Source organism: Falco punctatus, assembly GCF_963210335.1.
Source record: "Falco punctatus genome assembly, chromosome: Z".
Lineage (NCBI taxonomy): Eukaryota > Metazoa > Chordata > Aves > Falconiformes > Falconidae > Falco > Falco punctatus.
Genome location: NC_137586.1, coordinates 49,417,388 through 49,436,861, shown reverse-complemented (window position 1 = coordinate 49,436,861; position 19,474 = coordinate 49,417,388). Strand labels below are relative to the sequence as shown.

Here is a 19,474-nt window from a genome sequence, read left to right as displayed (position 1 = left end):
TTCTTGTAGGCCCTCTTTAGGTACTGGGAGGCTGCTAGAAGGTCTCCCCAGAGCTTTCTCTTCTCCAGGCCAAACAACCCCAACTCCCTCAGTCTGTCCTCATAGGAGAGGTGTTCCATCCCTCTGATTGTCTCTGTGGCCCTGCTCTGGCCTCGCTCCAACAAGTCCATGTCCTTTTTATGCAGGGGGCTCCAGACCTGAACACAGTACTCCAGTTGGGACCTCATGAGAGCAGAACAGAGGGGGAGAATCACCTCCCCTGACCTCCTGGTCACGTTGCTTTTGGTGCAGCCTGGGATTCAGTTGGCTTTCTGGACTGCAAGCACACATTGCCAGGTCATGTTGGGCTTTTCATCCACCAGCACCGCCAAGTCCTTCTCCTCAGGGCTGCTCACAAGCCATTCTCTGGCCAACTTGTATTGATACTGGTGGTTGCCCTGACCCAGGCGCAGAACCTTACACTTGGCCTCATTGAACTTCATGAGGTTCGCTTAGGCCCGCCTCTCAAGCCTGTCAAGGTGCCTCTGGATGGCATCCCTTCCCTCCAGCATGCTGACCGCACCACACAGTTTGGTATTGTCAGCAAACCTGCTGAGGGTGCACTTGATCCCACTGTCCATGTCATTGTCAAAGATGTTGAACAGCATAGGACTCAGTACAGACCCCTGAGGAACACCACTCATGGCCAGTCTCCACTTGGACATTGAGCACAACTCCTTGAGTGTAAACATCCAGCCAATTCCTTATCACCACCAGCTGAAGTTAGAGACTTGGAACATAATCTAGGTGACGAGACCTCTGGATGCCATCTAGAGCCACATACCAACTCAAAACACAACCAACTAGACTGGGTTTTGCAGGGCCGTGTCAGTTGTGTTCTGGGGATATCCCAGGATGGACATTCAGGTTCATTGGGTTCTTAGTCTTATGTTTGTCCACCTCTACGTAACATTTTTTTTTTAAATTTAATGAGGATTTTCTATGTTGCCCCTTCAGGTTGTAGCTTCTCATACTATCACTGTGCACCTCCAAGTCTGTCTGTCTTCTATACCCTTCTGTTAGGCAGTAGAAGACAGTTAAGATCAGAGGCAGATGACCCTTCGTGAGGGTGAACAGAGTCTTTAGTCTTTTCTTCTATAACATGTGTGGCAGAGTTTTTGTCCCTTACCTGTGTCACAGCTCTGGATTCACTCTAAAAGGTGCAGCGATAAACTGTTTCCAGCTGTGTGGGCTGGCAATAAGCACTTGATCCAAGCAACAGCTAACATCTTGGAAGTTACCCAGCTTGGCAACTATAAGAAAAAGAGTGTATGGTAAGTGCTAAGTTCTGATGTTTGCTGCGATACCATAAACAAGTATCACAGACTCGTTCATCAGCTGTGCTGTCCTTATCTTTGATGAATTACCTACTCTGCAATCAGACTGCATGATCTCTCTAGACATTAAAGAAGTATGGTTACTATAGTAGATAAACCACTGTTGCAATCTTAGGTGACTGTTTTGTTTTTTAAGTTATGTTAATGAGGCATTACACACCAAAAGTAATGAAAATAAACTTACAAGAAAGAGAAGTTAGGTCACAGTATAATGTGACAGCCAAGTTACAAGTTGTAAAAGTCTTAAAATTGTGCTAATTTGCATTTTGAAAAGGACAGTACTTACTAGCTATACCAAGGAATGGATTCTGATTTACTGTGTGACTTAAAGTTGATTTAAGCATCTGGAATGAAAAAAAAAAATCCCTTTAATGTCTGAGCTAAACCCATTTCTTAAAAGACCTATTGTCTTTCAGAATCCTTTGACCTCATCTGGCAAATTTTCCTGTTTATTTAGAAAACATAGGCCAAAGTTTTGTCATGTGATGACTATTATCATCATAATATAATGGAATATTGTGTAAACACATAAAAAAGCATACACTTCAAAAAATTCAAGAAGGTGCTGAATTTGCTAAAACTAAAGGAACTGTTTGAAATAACAATATGCAATGCAGTTTGAGGTATTCATTTACAAAATAGGTTAATTTGATGTGAATTTGAACTTAAGATCAGGCTGTAAGATTTGAAGAGGTCAGTTTTTCTGCCACTTCAGATTCTTTTATTTTCACTTTACTTTTGTCTCTTTCTAAATATAAATGGAACTGCTAGTTCCTTTGCTCAGGAGTCCAGAAAGCAATTAGATTTTCTCATTCTTTTTTTGCCACTTGAGTCAGTCAGCAAGCACCATGTGATGTTTGCCTAAGGGCTAAATCAGTGTACACTTGCTAATCAACTTATTAGATGCTAATTACAGCAGCTTACATAATTTTAAAACTTACCTCTTTTCAATTCTTTGTCTTAATTTCCTAACTCTCCTTTCGCTAGAGAATTCAGGTAGCATTCTGGATTTTTTAAAAACTTGATGAAAGCTAAGTGTGCTGAAGTGTGCTACTTCTGTTGTTGAAGAGCTGGTGTGAAACTCCTGCTTCTGTTCTGATGAAGTGATAGTTTGTAAGATCCCTAATCAAGACTCTTCAACCAATCTGCTAGAAACTGCCCATGTAAAGGAGGGACTGAGAAATATGTGTTGGTAATGGTAGCAGCTTTGGTGGTTCGCAGTAGATGAAGGTCATAGTGCTGGTCAGAACATCATGTGGGCTTAGATACCACGTGTTGCTGGTTTAAAATAAACCTGTCACTGAAATATGGTGGTTTGGAGGGGTTGGGTAGCTTTTTAATTCATCTTGCATATTGTCGTAGTTGTGCTTCTGTGCATTTCTTCTGTATGGCAGACCTTTTGACATCAGGCATTTGAAATGTGAAGGTGTAGTTCAGGGGTCCTCAAACTACGGCTGGCAGGCCGCATACGGCCCCCCACGGTCCTCAGTCCGGCCCCCAGTATTTACAGACCCCCCTGCCCCCCCCCCCCAGCTGGGGGTTGGGGGGGGAACCAAGCAGCCGCAGATGGCTGCCTGCCACTGCATCCGCGCCGGCCCCCTGGTTAAAAGGTTTGAGGACCCCTGGTCTAGTTCTTCATCCTTGCTTCTTCAGAGAGTATGTGGTCTCCTGCACTTCACCATAGTCAGTGTCACTTTATGGTTCAGAAATTAAGTGTTAAAACTTTAAACATGTGCACCTGCCTGATTGGAATTTTAACATTACTGTGAATGATGTCTGTTTAATTTCATAAACTCTTGTATAGTACTTGCAGATTGTTCAAACTGGCAGCGTGTAAGTTTATAGCTTTAAAGCTGAAAAAAAACTTGGGAGTACTGCAATATTCAGGGACACGTTTAGGAAGAGTGCAGTCTTCTTGAAAAATATCACACTGGCTATAGGATGATCCTACACATCCAGCCATTGGTTTCACAATACTAATTTGCTACATAACGATCCAGTTGCTAGAGATGGGAGTGAATTAGCATTTCAGCTTTATACATGTACATGCTTCTTGTTGTTTTTAACATGAATCCCTAGGTTCCTAATTAGGGAGGAAAGCATGGAGAAATGCATCACAAGCACAAAATGCACAAAACCAAATGCCAGGGACACCCTTGCCCCTGCAGCCCCTTTATGTAGGGTTTGCTGAAAGATGCTCTTTAAGACCTTTTTTGGTAATTTTGATGGGCCAATGCTGGTAACCAAGACACGTCACTCAGACCACAACTTGTCTTGAGAGACAGACGGCCATTCTGTGCACATCAGACTATTTTGGGAGCGGAACAGCATGTACGTGGGAGGGCAGAGAGCCACCTCTACAGGGTGATCTGATACTTCCAGTTCTGAGGAACACATTCTTCCTGTGTGTTGGTGTGTGCAGGATCAGCTGTGTGCAGCACTACACAGGGACTCATTTGCTGCTGGTGCTCTTTTCAGAGCAGATATAAAAAGTAGGAAAGATTGAAGAAGGAAAATAAAATGAAGGGTGTTTTCCCTGTTCCATTTTCTCCTGTAACCATCAAAATCCCCAGTCTTGAGGTGACTATCTCGTCTTTGATTAAATCCTTTCTGTAGATTTCTATCTTGGTTTAATTTTTCGTTGGCGCTGCTTTTGAAGTTTCAGCTGACTTCTTGAATACAAAGCTAGCAAACAGCTTGATTTCAACAGAGACTTCTATCACTGAGAAGTTTAATAGGTACTGTGTCCTCAGGGAAAATTTATGAAACCTCTGTCTTGATTGGTGGCAAAGATCCTGGAGAGAAAAATAAGCAGATTAAAAGAGCTTGCTTTTTGCATTGGGTTAGCTTGAAATTGATGCTAGAATGAATGGTAACAGAAGTTCTCCAAAAAAGGGTTGCTGTTTGAGGGTTATTTGTGAATATATATCTGACCCAGAGATCAGATAAAATAGCTGTGAGCCTCCATATAAATATGATAGTTCCTATTACCAAAAAAAAAGTTAGCAAATCGCATACCTATCACTGTCTTGGTAGTGCATGCATACAGCATGTATGACAGTGCATACATACAGGATGTATGAGCAGACTAGCTCCTAATCATAAAAAATACATGCGCCAGGCAGGTCCAGGAGAGAACCAAGACCATATTCCTTTATCATAAGAGCAGTCTCAGTGGCTCCACTAGGGAGAGTTTGGGATTTGTTGTTTTAGTATGGAAAGAGGTGTTAACTCTGCATTTTTTAGTGTGGCAAGAAGTAGATGATGTGGCTAAAAGTTATATACTTCATTATGTTCAGGTTTTCTTCCTGTTACTTAAAAGTTAAGCTTGCAAAAGAGAGTGAAGTGCTTCTTACTTATTGATGGCATTTTAATGACTGACATAGCATTGACTGTGCAGTCTGAAAAACTGACCCTCATGTTGTAGAGACAGGTTTAAAAGCTGTGTAACTTTCTAATGTTTATGAACACTGTCATCTTTCTGCTTTGAAAAGAGCAAAATTTTTGGAGGTAATAAATGTAAGTGGTCATTCTCTGACTACAGGAACTCATTCTGCAAAGCAATTCTATAGCATCCAGATGGATAATTCACTTTTCTGTTCAACAGGGAGAGCTTCCCAGTAGGGTTAGTAGATTTGTTAAGTCTTGAACTGGGCTTCAAAGGAGAATTAAATGTTTTTTAGTTATCTTCTTGCCAAGAGAGATAAGCCTGTTTTATGACAGTAATCATTTAAGATTAGCTAGATTACTGAGCCCGCATAAGTGTTGTGGACTTGATGAAGGCAAGGCTGGCAGGTGAATGGGGCCCACTGAAGCCTGAAATGCTGGTGCAATAACCCACTTAAATGTGGAATATTATTAATACCTTGATTTACACAATCTGTAATCCTTTTAAAGAATCCTTTTTTTAAAGAAAAAAAAAAATAGAGTAAAATTAGAGAAGAGACTGATACAAGACTGGAAAATGAACCCTAGGAAGTTGATGCATTTACTCTGCATCAGATGAGGTGCCAAAGCATGGTGTTTTAGTTTTCCCTGATTATATATCAAGGCAGTTTTGAAGTTAAAATGCAAAAGATGTTTCTCATCATTTTATTCAGGAAGGGAAACTATAAAGCGTGGAGATTATGTCTCAATAAATGTCACTTCCTAGATTTTCTGCATTTGAGTCTTTGTGTCAAGCTTATAAATTTTGTATTGAAACAACGGAGAAGCCAAAATAATATGTCACAAAAAATAACAGAATGTGTCTTGGAGAATAAGGAAAAATTTGAATCAAAGTTCCTCTTATACAGACAGTTAAAATGAAAGACAAAAAGAATCGTGTCAAAAAAAGGAAGGTGTATCACATGCCATTTTATATATGGATCATTTAATATTGATTTGTATCTGGTTGGAAATATGTTGCACAAGATTAGGCTAAATAGATCAGATCAGCATGCTATTTCCTTTCTAATTTGGTTTGCTGTGCCCTACATCTTTTTTGAACACAGATAAATATGAAGTGATGGGAAAATGCCTTGAAATGCAATATACAATAGATTCATATAAATTGTTATGTAACACACAAATATATTATTACTGCATATAAAATAAGACAAAATGTATATGGAACACGGTCGTGAAAAGTGCCACTTGTAACTTGGTAAATGTTACAAAGTCAGCAGTAGGAAAGTGTTATCCTTGCCTTGTGGTAGCTTGATGATATTAATAAATAATAATCACATGTTCTTCTCAATAGAAAAGCAACTGTATCTGTGTTAGATTTAGAGAACAATGATCAAAACAGAGATTAACCACCTGTTGACTTGAATACCAGAATGTTATTCTCAACGTGAGGTGCGAAGTTCCAGTCTGCCCGTGCCACTAGTTTGTTTCCAGTGTAGATGAGCTCTGTTCCCGGTAGGAGGCTCACACTGAGGGCTGCAGGTGTTCTGTTGCCTGGTTTCTTACAGTTCACTTGACTGAGATCCTAAGATATAAAAAGCCAGGACAACAGGACAATGTATAGCTGAGTAAAGAGCATTGCCGTGTGGGGAAAAGAGTTGGCAAGTTTTTTTGTGTGTAGAGTGGAGATAAATTAAATGGTAGGTGATAGGAGAAAAGTGCCATATGTGGGAATTTTAATAAAGAAGCATTGTTTTCAGAAAATCTACATGTTCACAATATGGCAGTAACTTACTGTGCCCTCTGAATTTCTTCAGTTTCCACCATGTATTGCTTTATGCTTTGAAAGCACATTCCTCATCTGCACCCACAGTGCTACTTCCATTTGAGGGCTGACCAGGGCTGAGGTGCAGCCTTCTGCAGGTTAAATCCATGCAGGCTTTTGTGTTGTAGGGTCCTTTGAATTGCTGTGTGTCACTTATATTTCACTCAGGCTTGGTTTTAGGATAATGTGTTTAGCAAATATCTGAAAAAATATGGTTTAGATTTAGCAGAATGTGGTTTTCTGCTGGGTAAACAGCAGTTTTCTTTGCTTTTGATCTACAGCATACGTAGGTTGGTACTTGACTTTGGGATACCTTTGTATGGTTCTCTGGCTTCACTTGTGACTTCTGCTTTTAGCAGCTTCCAGAAAAGCAATTACCAGCTTGCTAGGATCTAAGTAACATCACCCAAATATATTTGAGACCTTGATGTTACTCTGCCTTTTTGTTTTTGGTAGGGGTTTTTTTGGTTTTTGTTTGTGTGGTTTTTTGTTGTTTTGGTTTATGTTGTTTTTTTTTTTTGAAAGGGCCTGTCACAAAGGACAGAGAGGGATGCATAACTGTGCAAAGGAGAAAAATTTTCAAAACTTTTATTTTTTATATATGTAGACAGATATGTAGGCAGAAAAATTGTCTAATTCAGAACTGTTGCCATCACTCTGAAGTGGCTTGAGCTAGAGAAGCGCAGCCCAGCCTCTGCACAAAATTTGGAGAGAGTCAAAGAAGATCACTTCTTCCCTGCAAGCCAAAAATAGAGGAGAATAAAGAGGAAATTCTACGTGCCTCTGGACCCATCTTAAGTAATTATTTGTTTAAAGAAACAAGTTACAGTTTTGAATTTCTTGCAGTAAGTAGTAGTTTGAACTATGAAAACAGTGTTTCAGTAAAATGCTTGTGGCTTTGCTGAAGGGCAGGTTGAATACATGGTATAATTAGTTTAATAGTTTTAAACAAGTTTTAGAATGTTTATCAAAAGATTCAAGAAACTTGAAGGTTTAAAATAATTTCTGTGTGATGCAGCTCTTGGTGGCGTTCTGATTTCTGATCTTGTACTTCAAAAGAGATGCTACTCTGTGTGGGTGCAAAGCATCACTTGCAGATTAAGAATAAAAGAGACATCAGATCTTTACTTCATTACTATGGTAACTGAAATGTGATCCAGTTTCATCGTGTATGTTCAAAGCAAAGCTGCTGAGATGGGTCCTCAGGCTGCTTCCATTCCTGTCAAACATTTAACACACCAAGCTGCATCTCTTCAACTTCCATTTAAAAATTATTTATTCTTTTTGTGGCATAAAGATTACCTGGTAGGTACATTGCAGTCCAAATTCTGCAGATTTTTGTCAAGGGAACAAACTGAGTAAAGCTATTAAATGATGACATTTCATGTTCTACTTCCAGGATCCCTTTACAGGTCTTTTCTTCTCATCTCACCTTTGTTGTACTTCGTGCCACCTCTTGCTCCCTGAGTAAAGGGGGAAGTGGCACGGTACAAGGAAGGGGGTTGGGGTGGCAAAAGTTGAATACTACAATTCAGATTTAAAACTTTTTTTGCCCATTGATATCAAATGTTTCAGTTACTTGACCCAAACTAACAGGAAAGATAACAGACAAGTTAGCTTAATTATAACATGAGCTTTCTTCTGCTTCCCCTCTGCTAAGAAAACACCCACAAGAAACACAGATACAGGACATAGGGTCTCATTGCAGTTAGACTGCCAGAGTTGGGACATGTACGTGTCCATCAGAAACATCTTTAAAACAAACTTTTAGATGGTATAAATATTCAGGTGTGTGTATGTTGAAGTCCTTTGCACTAGCATCATAGACATGCAGTTGTTTCATAGATGACCACCTTTATAGTCAGATCTCATTACTACAATGGTTAGTGCTGTATATGTGTTCTAAGGCTAATTCTTTAAGGTATGTTATCAAGTGGAGTTTGGGGCACGGGTGAAAACTAGCGGGAATTCATTTTCAATGGGCACTGTCAGGTCAGGCACATGACTTGCACTACAAACAGGCATGGAAAGGTACACGTGATGCCCAGAGGGAAATGGGCGTAATTGTACGATTCATTTCTTCCTATGGAAGAGATGAATTTGCTGCTTCTCAGCTTCTTTCAAATCAAACATACTAAATTTACTGAAGAATCAATCTGTGTTAATTCTTATTGTTTACAGAACAATGGTATTGTATGTCTTGCTACAGGTACCAGACCTCAGAAAATACAACCTCACAATAAATTCCTGGCAAAGCTAATGTTTATGGCGTCATCTGTAAAAGCTTTGTAACCTTTCCAGGCATGCTCCCCTACTCCTGTCTCTTGTATTACATTCCTTGAAAAGAGCTCACTTTCTACAGTGCTCCCTTCACCCACATTGACTAGTAATTTTTGTTCTGGCTGAGGCTACGTCTATGGAAATGGCACATCCTAGTAAGAGCATCTGTGTAGTAAAGCAAAACAGCTGATATTGGGGAAGCATAATGTGCATTAGATGTCCTTCATGGTCTGCTTTAGACTGGCTTACCTGGTCTGTTGGCCTCCATGTCCATTAGCAGTGGGAGTGCATCAGCTAGTCTTCCAATTCATCCAAAAGAAGTCTAATTTGTACACTCCAAGATTACCCTGAAATTAAAATTGAAGCATGGTAAAGGGGGACTGGCAAAGTTGCTTCAAAAGCATACTCACGATGCAAGCTGAGTGCTTTTGCAGCAAAATATGTTTTATGTGCTTTTAGAGTGAACTGCTTTGTGGCCTTAATACAGGAGAGCATTTAAATGCTGTTCCATTGCTTCAGGGAGATCACATTAGTGGGCTCATGCCAGGGCTTCTGATTAGAAACTTGCTTAAGATAAGAAACAGGGTTTGATGGTGTTTCACTTCAACTAGTGGTTACTGAGTGACTAGTAATTAGCAGAAAACCATTTTCAGTTGTTCACAAGAACCAGCATGGTAATTCTGTTACTGGCATGCCAGCGATCTTAGCAACAAGTAAAGGAGGAAAGTAAGTTGAGTTGGCCAAAGAAAGAGTTTGGTTGTTTGCAAAACAAACAAAAAAATTCAAAAGCTTTGAAATTGTCTCCATTTTCTCTGCATCAAAACCCTGCATTTCCAAACTCTACTAAAACCAAGAAATCACAGATGTCTTGTTTAGACATACAAATTAATCTGACTCTGGTTTTTATTTTTTTAAAAGGGGGAGAGTGGCAGTTTCCACTCTCCAGACCTGGAACAATTTAAAATGTTTTAATTGGAGCAGTGTGTTTCAAACAGCTCTCCAGTGCTTCTTTCTGTGTCAGTCACAGCATATCACAATGCTATATAGCATAAACACAACAACAAGCATGTAAAATACTCTTCACAGCTAGTGGGGATACTCCTTGTCCTGAATATGTCAGATGAGTAGTTATTACAATGGAAACATAAACCTGGTCTGGGGTCTCTCCCCAGAAGTTAGTCACATAAGCTTTACTAGCTGATTTAATGAAAGTCTTAAGAAATTGTAAGCTGTATGTATAAGCTTGACTTCCATATCGAAATATTAATGCATTGGTGGGACATGGTAATAGATTCTGTTGTGGCTATTTATGGCTCTGTGAACTCTAGTAATGTTTTCTGTAATTGAGACATCTCTGTTAATTTCCATAAATATTTTATCTGAAAGCTCTCAAACTACATGAAGATGTGTTTGTAGCTATGATGATTTTACGTGGTTGATCTTGTCAAATTTGTTGGGAGTAGAGAATTCACTAATAGTTTTGGCATAAATTGGGTCATTTTGTTTTGCTGTTTCTCTGGGAGTGTTTTATGTATTTCCTCTCACCCCAGCTACTTATGTGCAGTAAGGTACTGAAATCTACTAAAATCTGGTTTTAGTAATAGGGAAAAGGTACAGGAAAGGATTACATGTATTTTGTACTTGCTGGCTAAACCCCATGTTGTATTCTTATAGTCGTGTGCTCTGATTCATAAAAGATTTAATCTGTAGCTGTGTTTCAGTAGCGGCTAGCCCACTTGTGAGGCACGTACCTTCATGTCTTGAGTCTGGGTGGTTTTATGATCTCATTACAGATTAGGAATGGAGGTCTCTTTAAAAATGAGACTGAGTGGACTTTAAGATGATGGGAAGGTTTTAATTGAGCTCAAGTAGTTTCTTAGGTACTACACTGTATTTTGTACGATGAAACTTAGATTGAGATATTCACACTGTGCTTAATGGCTATTTTTGGGTTTGTTGGGGGTTTTTTGGGGGGTTGGTGTTTTGTGTTGGGTTTTTTGATATATTTTTTTTCAAATACAGGATACAGGCATACAGTGACTGCACACTGCGTTGTTTGCTCTGTGTGAGCTCCCAGGTTCTGGCCTAAGAAATGAGGATGGGTTTTCTTGTTTTATTCCTTTAGATGCAATGCTTAGCTGGAGGCAGGCAGCCAAAGCAGCTTCAATTAGAGGAAGTCCTTACTGCCTCCAATTTTTTGTTTGCATGTTCTTACATTAATAAAAAATGAAGCTGTGAGTGAAGAAAGGGAGGCAGAGGTTAAGGAATTCTTCCCTTCTGTCTCATGGCACAGGAACCAAGATCCCTAATCTGGCATCCTGCCTTACTATCACACTGTACCCCTTCAGCTCACACTCTGCAGCTATGCAGGCTGGAATTTGTCTGAGTATACGGGGTTCAGTAAAGATATGTCTGTGACTAACCCCAATCAGAACTCAAGGCACTGTTCTGAACATCACCGTGAAGTGTATTGCCATGGCATAAGTTCCCATGCATGCAAATCAGAAATTCTGTAAGTTAGTGGTTTCATAGGCTATACTAAAGCTCTTCAATCCTTAATTTTTGAAGGACTAAACCGCAAACCTGATCTGTCACTCATGATTTAGATACAAATATAGGCAGAAGCTACTGTATGAAACGTTGCAAATACTGCTTAATAAACCGTGGACTGTAGTAAGGTTATTTAGAATGTAGTAAGGTTGTTTAGAAATGTTTTGTTGGCCTAAATGTTAGGATTAGTGTCAGTGCTGGTCTAGTGATCTGCTATAGATCCTGCAAGTAAAACCAAAGGACAGTATTACCAATATCTTAGTTAACCTGGGAATTTGGACTCTGCTTTTTGACTCTATAAAAATATCTTACAGTGTATGAAATATTCTATGGACAGTTAACTTCTACATTATGACACATAAGTTTTTATCTTTTCAATGACTCTGTTAGATGATTTCTTTACCTTCCTTTCAGAAAAGACGACGGCGAATTGACCGAAGCATGATTGGGGAGCCAACAAACTTTGTTCACACAGCTCATGTAGGATCAGGAGACCTATTCAGTGGAATGAATTCGGTAAGCATGAGTGGATGAAGAATATTTTGTCTTAGAAAGACTACAGGAACACTGTACATGTATATTGGGGCTGAAGCAATGAGTCTTTCAACTGGAAGAATGAATCTCCTTAAAACTGAAGAACAACCTGTTAGCGTCTTAATTCTAAATCCTAAACACTTGCATGCAAATTATGGAATATAATTTTTTTAATTCCTATATTTATTGACAATACATAGTAGGTTCTGTATAAATTGTACAGACTACATGTAGAATACTTTTCAAAAAAATCATTCTAATGGCACGTATGAACAAAAGCAGAGGTGTATTTGAAAATATACTGGAGTATTTTAGAGAAAACTTTTAGAAGTGTCTTGTAACTGACTAGATTTCTAACCTTAAATGCTTTAAACTATTTTAGCTATAGTTCATGTAAAACTTTAACTTACTTTGTTTTTATGTGCACACAAATATTCTTGGGTATTCTTGTTGAGGTCTTTCTACACTGTGTAGTCCTATTTGCAGTATGAATTATTTCCACAGCAAGCAACAGTGAGGCAAGGTTTTGTGGCTTCCTGTAGCTGATAGGAGCAATAAATATTTTTGTCTCTCTCAAAGTGAAAAACAGTCTAAGATGGATACTGAAAATCAGCTTATGAGAATAGATTTCTTTTGTACAGCTTCATATTTATGTGAAATGTCAGTCTGTGTTTAAGGTCACTAATATGCAATCTAGAAAAGGGTTGTATGTAGATAATGATGAAAAATACTTCTTGACCTTTAATAAGCCTTTTAAGAGGAAAAAAATGTTTTGAGATTGAAACGATGAAAAATAATTCTTGACACAGGAGAAGAACTGTTTCTGTCAGAGGCATCAGAATAGAGAGCAGAGCTGTAAAGGAAAGAGACGGTTTTAATGAGGTCATTTGTAGTTTCAACTACTTTATAGTTTATTGAGATCGTACAAAAACTTTTGTAATTCAGTACATATTGGGGAAGGGCAAAGCTAGAAAAATGACATGACAAACAATCTACTACATTTTCCCAGAAACAGTGTAATGGATTGGAAGTGATTTGTACTAAAACATCTGTAAGCAAGTTAAATTGACAAACACAGCTTCAGCTTCACAAAATGCAGTTAAAGCTAATTACTTATTTAATGCAATATATTACATTAAAATTTAAAGCCATTATATATTGAAATAATAAATGACTTTTTGCTTTAAATTAAATATTTGTTGTCCCTCCTGTGAGAATCTTTCTCATTCTCACAGCTGAGCTGCCTCATATGAGGTTTGTGGTGATTGCCTGAAGCTTTGTTCTTTAACCTGAAACCTTCCCCCTGCTTGCCCTCATCTTTCCCTTGCATAATATCCTGTTCATCTTCAGATAGTAGGTAATTATTATTGTCTTTGTACATAGACTTTTTCATTTTGAATGCTCATAACTGGTGCTCCCTCTGTCTTACACACACATTTTTTCGTTTGGATCGTGTGCTCTGTCAGTGGTCAGTGATTTTTCTGACCCCAGATAGAAAAGATCTGTATGCAAAAAATAATGCTTTTTTCCCGCTCTCTCTTCAGAAGCACAAATCTCTACATTTTCACACTGCTTAGTTTCCTGCCTCTTCTGTGGTTTTACTGTGGTAATATTACATCCAGTCTCCTTGTTCATTCTTCTTGGTGTAAATTTCAAGATTATGTTGTTAACCTCCGCATGTTTTTCTGCTGCTTAGTTTCCTTTACAGTATGGGCATTACACTCCTTCATGAACCTCCTTGTGCTATCTCTCTTCTAAATACCTTAGGAGGGCTTCCTACAATTTCATTATCTTTTCCCATATAAATTTGGTTCTTTGTCCACTATCTGCCCTGTGCTTTTTTCATTAGCATTGTTCTTCATTATGTTTCCAAGTACAGCAGTTTTCCGACTACTGAAATATTTTGCTTTTTTGGTTGCCCTCTCTGTAGAGCACCTTGCTTCTTTGTTACAGGTACACTTAAACAATAGGAGCCTTCTGTGCACTGCTTCTTTCTCATTCCTGTCACTTTCTTTCTTATTTTACATTGAGATTCTATGGTGAAATCTCTCACTTTCTTCTGCTGCTTCATATTACTCAGTTCAGTCTTTGATTTCATGTATTCTGTTCTTTTTTTAGTTTTCCCTTGTTTTCTCTCTCAAGGACCATTGGTGCTATTTCCTAATTCTAAAAGGGAGGGAAAGAAAAGGGAAGAAGGAAATTAATGAGATAGATAAACAGCACAGCAGATTGTATGATCTTTAATTGGTGTAATCCTCTTCCCCTTCCAAAGTCTTTAAATCCTTATCCTATTGAAATTAGACATGAGAGAACCTTACTGTTATGTATTATCAAAGGAAGGTAATGGCATCTTTGGGGAAAGAAAAAAAAAATTGCATTTCATGGTGCTTGTTCTTGTAGCTCAGACTGCCTCAAAAGGAGGATGCTTCAGAAAGAATACCACCTTATAAGCCTACAATTCTTAGACCTCCTTTTTGCTGTGTTTTTAACATTATATGTTTCCTATATGTTTTCGTCTGCAAAACAGCCACTGAAGCGTTAATGCAGTCAAGTTTAATTTGCTGCATTCTCTTTGCTTTAGGTTTAACAGCCTCTGCATTTTAGGCTGATAGTTCCTTACCAACTAACACAAACATCTCGTGTGACTCAAGTACCAGAGAAATTGTTCTAACCTTTAGAGGAAGTACACATAAAACATTTACACTTTAGCTTTGCAGTTTGCATTGATTTGCTGTTCTCCAAAATTCTAAAGTCATGTAGGCAAGTTGCCAGGCTGAAAATGACATGGCCTGGAGATCTTTTTCTAGCTCTTTTTCGCTAAAGGTAGGGTTCATTCAGCTGGAATTAATACTATCCTCAAGTAGTTCTTGTGAATACATTTACATGTAGGTTAATTATTTTCTGAGGGGAAAAAAGAAAGATTAAGTTCAAACTCCTTTTGTTCAAGTGAGCAACAGGAGATGCTTGGTGAAGGTGACAACCAGATTGGTGACATGTAAAGAATCTTAAACACCACCCTGTGAATGTGGTTGCACTTATCCATACTTTCTTACAGAGTTTGTAGTTTCTGATGTCAGACCCACTAGAGTGTGGGCTCTGAACACTTTTTCCTGAAGAAAAATGTGCATATAACGTTGTTTTGCTGCAACTGTATGACTTATTTGAGCAAAACACCAAGACAGAAAATGCTTAAATACATAAAAATCAGATCTTTTGCACAGTGCTGCGATATGCCATACTGTTGAAGGCAAAAATCCTAAAACAGGCTTTCTTTTTTCACATTGGTTTGAGAAACTGTGTAAGAATTACTTGTGCTCATTCATTTTGTGTGTGTGCATGTGTTTTGCTTTGCTGTGGAGAAGAATATACTTCTTTTGTCTTTGTAGACAGGGAAATTACCATGCAAGCTCCTTGGAAATATTTCTTCAGTCCTGTTTTAATACAGCTTTCTAGTGATGTTTTGAGGTCTCTCTGAAGGAGCATACATTTAATAATTGCAAGTCGTGCCCTGCAGGCATAAGCTTTGCTGCAAGTTCAATTTCAGAAGCTGCAGCCTTGAATGAATACGTTCTATTGTGGTCACTATATACCTTTAAAGTTGGAGCTTTCTTCCCACAGGCCCATGGAGATGATTATTTTCACTCGGGCAACACAAGCAAGAAAGAACTGACTGTGGATTCCCTTCCTTTTTGTTCATAAAGGCAGTGAAATGCATAGAGGAATGCGTATGTCTTGCGGGGTGGTGGTTTATGTATTTATTTGCATCAGGCTAAAAATACCTTCAAATAAGCCATTTCCAGGGAAGTTGATAGATTGGGTATGATTTAAACAATAAATGCCCGGTGTTTAAAGGAATAGTAGCAATTAAGGAAAGCAGCATATGCTGTTAAGTGAATAGATAAACAAAAACCTTCCACAAACCAAAAACTCCTTTCTGGTTGTAAAAGCCCTTTTTTAGTTATCTGAAGCTGGCCGTACAGTGCAGATACTATGCAGATATTTTTTAAGTTATCGATTATATTTTAACATAATAGTGTCAACTTCTCTCCCTTATCGTAGTTGGCAAAAAATATTTTCCATATAACAGGATAAACTGTGGCCTGCCAGATGCAGTGGAGTTGGATACCAGTAAGAGGTTCGATGAAAATTAATTTTTTGCGTAATCAGACAGGTCAGTGAAAGCCTGAATCAGCCAGTTTTCTTTGCGAGAGAGGAAAAACTTCTGCCTCGACACCAGTTCTTCCAACTCTCCTGCTAAGCTGCCTGGAGGAGTGAAAATTCCAATCAGCCTGCACTACACATCCTCATGCAAAAGTAAAGGAGTGGTAAAGGAGCACTTACAAACCAAACCTAAACAAGAAATAAAACTGGAAGCCAGAAGACATCATAGCTCACTAACTGCCTTTCTTGTTTACTCTGCTCCTCTTTCCCTTCTGTCTCCAGGTCAGTTCAATTCAGAACCAAATGCAGTCCAAGGGAGGCTATGGAGGCGGCATGTCTGCAAATGTTCAGATGCAGCTTGTAGATACAAAGGCGGGATAACCTTGGGGAAAACTTTCCCGTAAGTATTGTGCTCTGCTTTTTACGCATTGTGAGAGTAGTAGGAAGAACAGTCATACTACTTCATGATTAGCTCCCTATAAATAGCCATATCTTTATGATGCCAAATTTTAACAGGTATTTCTGAGTAAAAAATTCAGCATCATCTAAGCATATTGGGTTTTTTTACACAACAAACAGGAGATTGTCCTGACTGCATCAGTCTGTCCATAAGCCTGTTTTGCCGACAATATCATCTTAAATATAAATGCTTGCAAGTAAAATCAGTTGTATAACAAACTTTAGAAGAATTTTATGATATGGTTAGGGTACCATTTTTTCAACAGTTCTGTCCATTTAGGCATAATATATATGGTGTTAAAACAATGACTAGCAATGTTACAGTAGGAAAATGATCACTCAAAATGTTCAAAACTCAGTTTAATGTGTGTTTTCTGTCTTCCAGGTTTATGTGAGTTCCTTTGTCTTCTTTCCTGTGTCCCCTCTTTTGCCTTGGTGACTGCTTTCTGTGCTCATGACAAGAGAAGTGATGGCTTATTGTTCACCCTTTGTGATTACTCCAGTGCAAAGTTGCTGTTCTGCTCTGATGATGCCATTTATCAGATTGGTCCAACCGTGCCTTTCAGTGGCATGCACACATTGGCCTCTATCAGTATCATGGACATAGAGCTGTTTAGGATTGGGTTTAGCTTTTTTTTTTGTTTTAACGCAAATTAAAGCACCAACCTTAGCATCCCTCATCCCTCACAAATACTAATGCACAGCATTCTGTTGCTTCTTAGTCTTTAAATCTTTTCTCCACTCAAGTTGATTTAGAAATGAGTGAGTTTCCATTCCATTAGTGTTTTCAATCATCTTTTGTTTATATGCGTTTTTGAAAGGTCTGGGACCTGCAAGCACAAATGATTATTTCATACAAAATCAGCAGAGTAGATGACCGCATGCTTTGTGAGGTTGCTTTGTATGGTGGCCCACTTGGTGCTAGAAAAAAAATAAAAAATAGCTTACTGCAAGACTGCTGAAATATTTTGCTGTAGCACCAAGTCATGCCTGTTTCTGAAGGACTTGTAACTTAGCTGCTTCAGAGTTATGTCTTTATTTTAGTTTTTATCCAACTGGTCTTGAAATAATAAAGAGAAAGCTTGCATTCATGAGGCATTTGTTGTAAATGTTCAGTATATTTATTTTGAAAGAGCTGATCTTGAGACTGTAAACCAATGTAGTACCGTATCTAAGTGTTGTGGAAGCGCTTTAGTCTATTTAAAAAAAGAAAATATCATGTTTCGCTGCTTCTTTTTCTTTCTACAATTTTTCTTAATTTTAGGCTGTATGGTCATTTCCAGTAGCAGCATGTCAGACTGCCTGCAATATTAGCTGAAAAGTTTAGTAGACCTCTCTAAGTAGTTTGCAGTTTCTGTGTACTAAATATTTAGGGGCCATGGAAGTTGCTAAGAGCAACATACTAATCTGGCAGAACAGATGCCAATGAAAACAACATACAGGGTGACTTTTTACTAAGTCAGTAAAATGCCTTTTGCTCAGGTTCCAAAGCATGTTTCTTTCACACATTGTGAAATTGTATTTTAATATTGCTGTTTGCAGATTATCTCTGTAAATGGTCCCTTTTTTCCTTCTTGTTAGTGGTTTGAGAGAAGTCAATGATTTGAGTCCTGGTTGAGTTAAATTTTTACGTGGAAAAAAACCCCACCCAAATAAATAAGGCATAACTGAGCCTACTCGGATCCATTTTTATACACATGTGTTCATAAATATAGATTGCTGTCAAATGATTCTTATTTTTCCATCCTTTCCCTGATTTCAAATTGCAACAGCTGTCAGGTTGATTTAAACATGTACGAACCTACCTGCTCTCTCAGTTTGCAAACACCACACAAAATGCAGGGCCATGGAGGTAGTTTGCCTTCCCTAAATTGTATTCCAGTGGTGTAGGTGTCAGTTATCTGGTTGAATAGCTCAGATTAGGTTGGAAAGCCTTCACTGATGAAAGTATTCACATTCATGACAACAGAAGATCAACATGTTCGATTGTCTGGGTGCATAAACACATGGCAGTGCAGTGATACTTTTATTTTTAGAGGTCAGCATTTCCAATACCACTTTATCAATGAGTCTTAGGTATACTATGATTACAAAATTATTTGAACTTTGTCATTGGTAATAGCAGCCTAAATTTACTTGCCAAACCTATCTTGCACTTGTCAAAATGTTTTCAGCTCAATATCCAGGAAATAAAGAATTGACATATTTTTATAACAGACATAATTCTTTTGTACATTGTGTTCATTCTCAAAGTCAGTTCAGTGTTGGCTTGTAGATATTAAAGGAAAGTATTGACTTTGGTTCAATAAATGTTTTCTTTCAGTTGGTGGCCTACCCTTTTTTTCTTTTACATAAATTACATTTGCATTAGAAAAACACTTGCAGCCTACAGACAAATCTGTGATGAAAATTATCTGAGTAACCTATTAGAGTCAATAAGTAATTTGCTGGCTTGATTTTTTTTCATGCCACTTGACCCTTGCCGAGTGGATTAAACCATAATTTTATTGGCAGATTTTTTGCATTGATGTAGTGTATTCTGCAAGGGTCTTCAAGGGAAGACTTCTTAAAAAATACATTGGAAACCTTCACATACAGGATTTCTTTCCTTTTGACTGCAGCTGGGGTATGTGTGTTACTTTCTTGATTGTGAGGCAGATTACTGTGGTGATCAGTAGAAGACTTAATCATACAACTAGTCATTGTGGTATGCACATCTGCTTTGAATATACCTGCAAAGCATAGTATTGTCTACTCTGTATTTCACTGAATTAAGTTTTATATTTGACATTCTCAAAGTTAATTCCTTAAGTACTAATTTGCTACTTTAAACTTCATGCTAAATTGTTTTGAAGACTGATAATGAATTCTTCAGCTCATGGCATGTTCTTGAAATTGCCAG

General features: G+C 38.3%; 1 protein-coding gene across 12 annotated transcripts in view; it reads left to right on the top strand.

Moving 5' to 3' along the window:
• The window catches only part of CDC42SE2 (CDC42 small effector 2), an 84,454-nt gene extending 65,560 nt beyond the window's left edge, over positions 1 to 18,894 (top strand). For 11 of the 12 annotated variants that reach the window (XM_080373184.1, XM_080373186.1, XM_080373189.1 and 8 more), the window contains 3 exons: positions 11,809 to 11,934; positions 16,396 to 16,513; positions 16,958 to 18,894. In XM_080373184.1, coding sequence (XP_080229310.1) covers positions 11,809 to 11,934; positions 16,396 to 16,494 — 225 coding nt within the window. In that variant the 3' untranslated portion in view covers positions 16,495 to 16,513; positions 16,958 to 18,894. The remainder of the gene's footprint in view (positions 1 to 11,808; positions 11,935 to 16,395; positions 16,514 to 16,957) is intronic. The other variant, XM_080373187.1, reaches the window with a different exon arrangement.
• Positions 18,895 to 19,474: the final 580 nt, after the last annotated feature.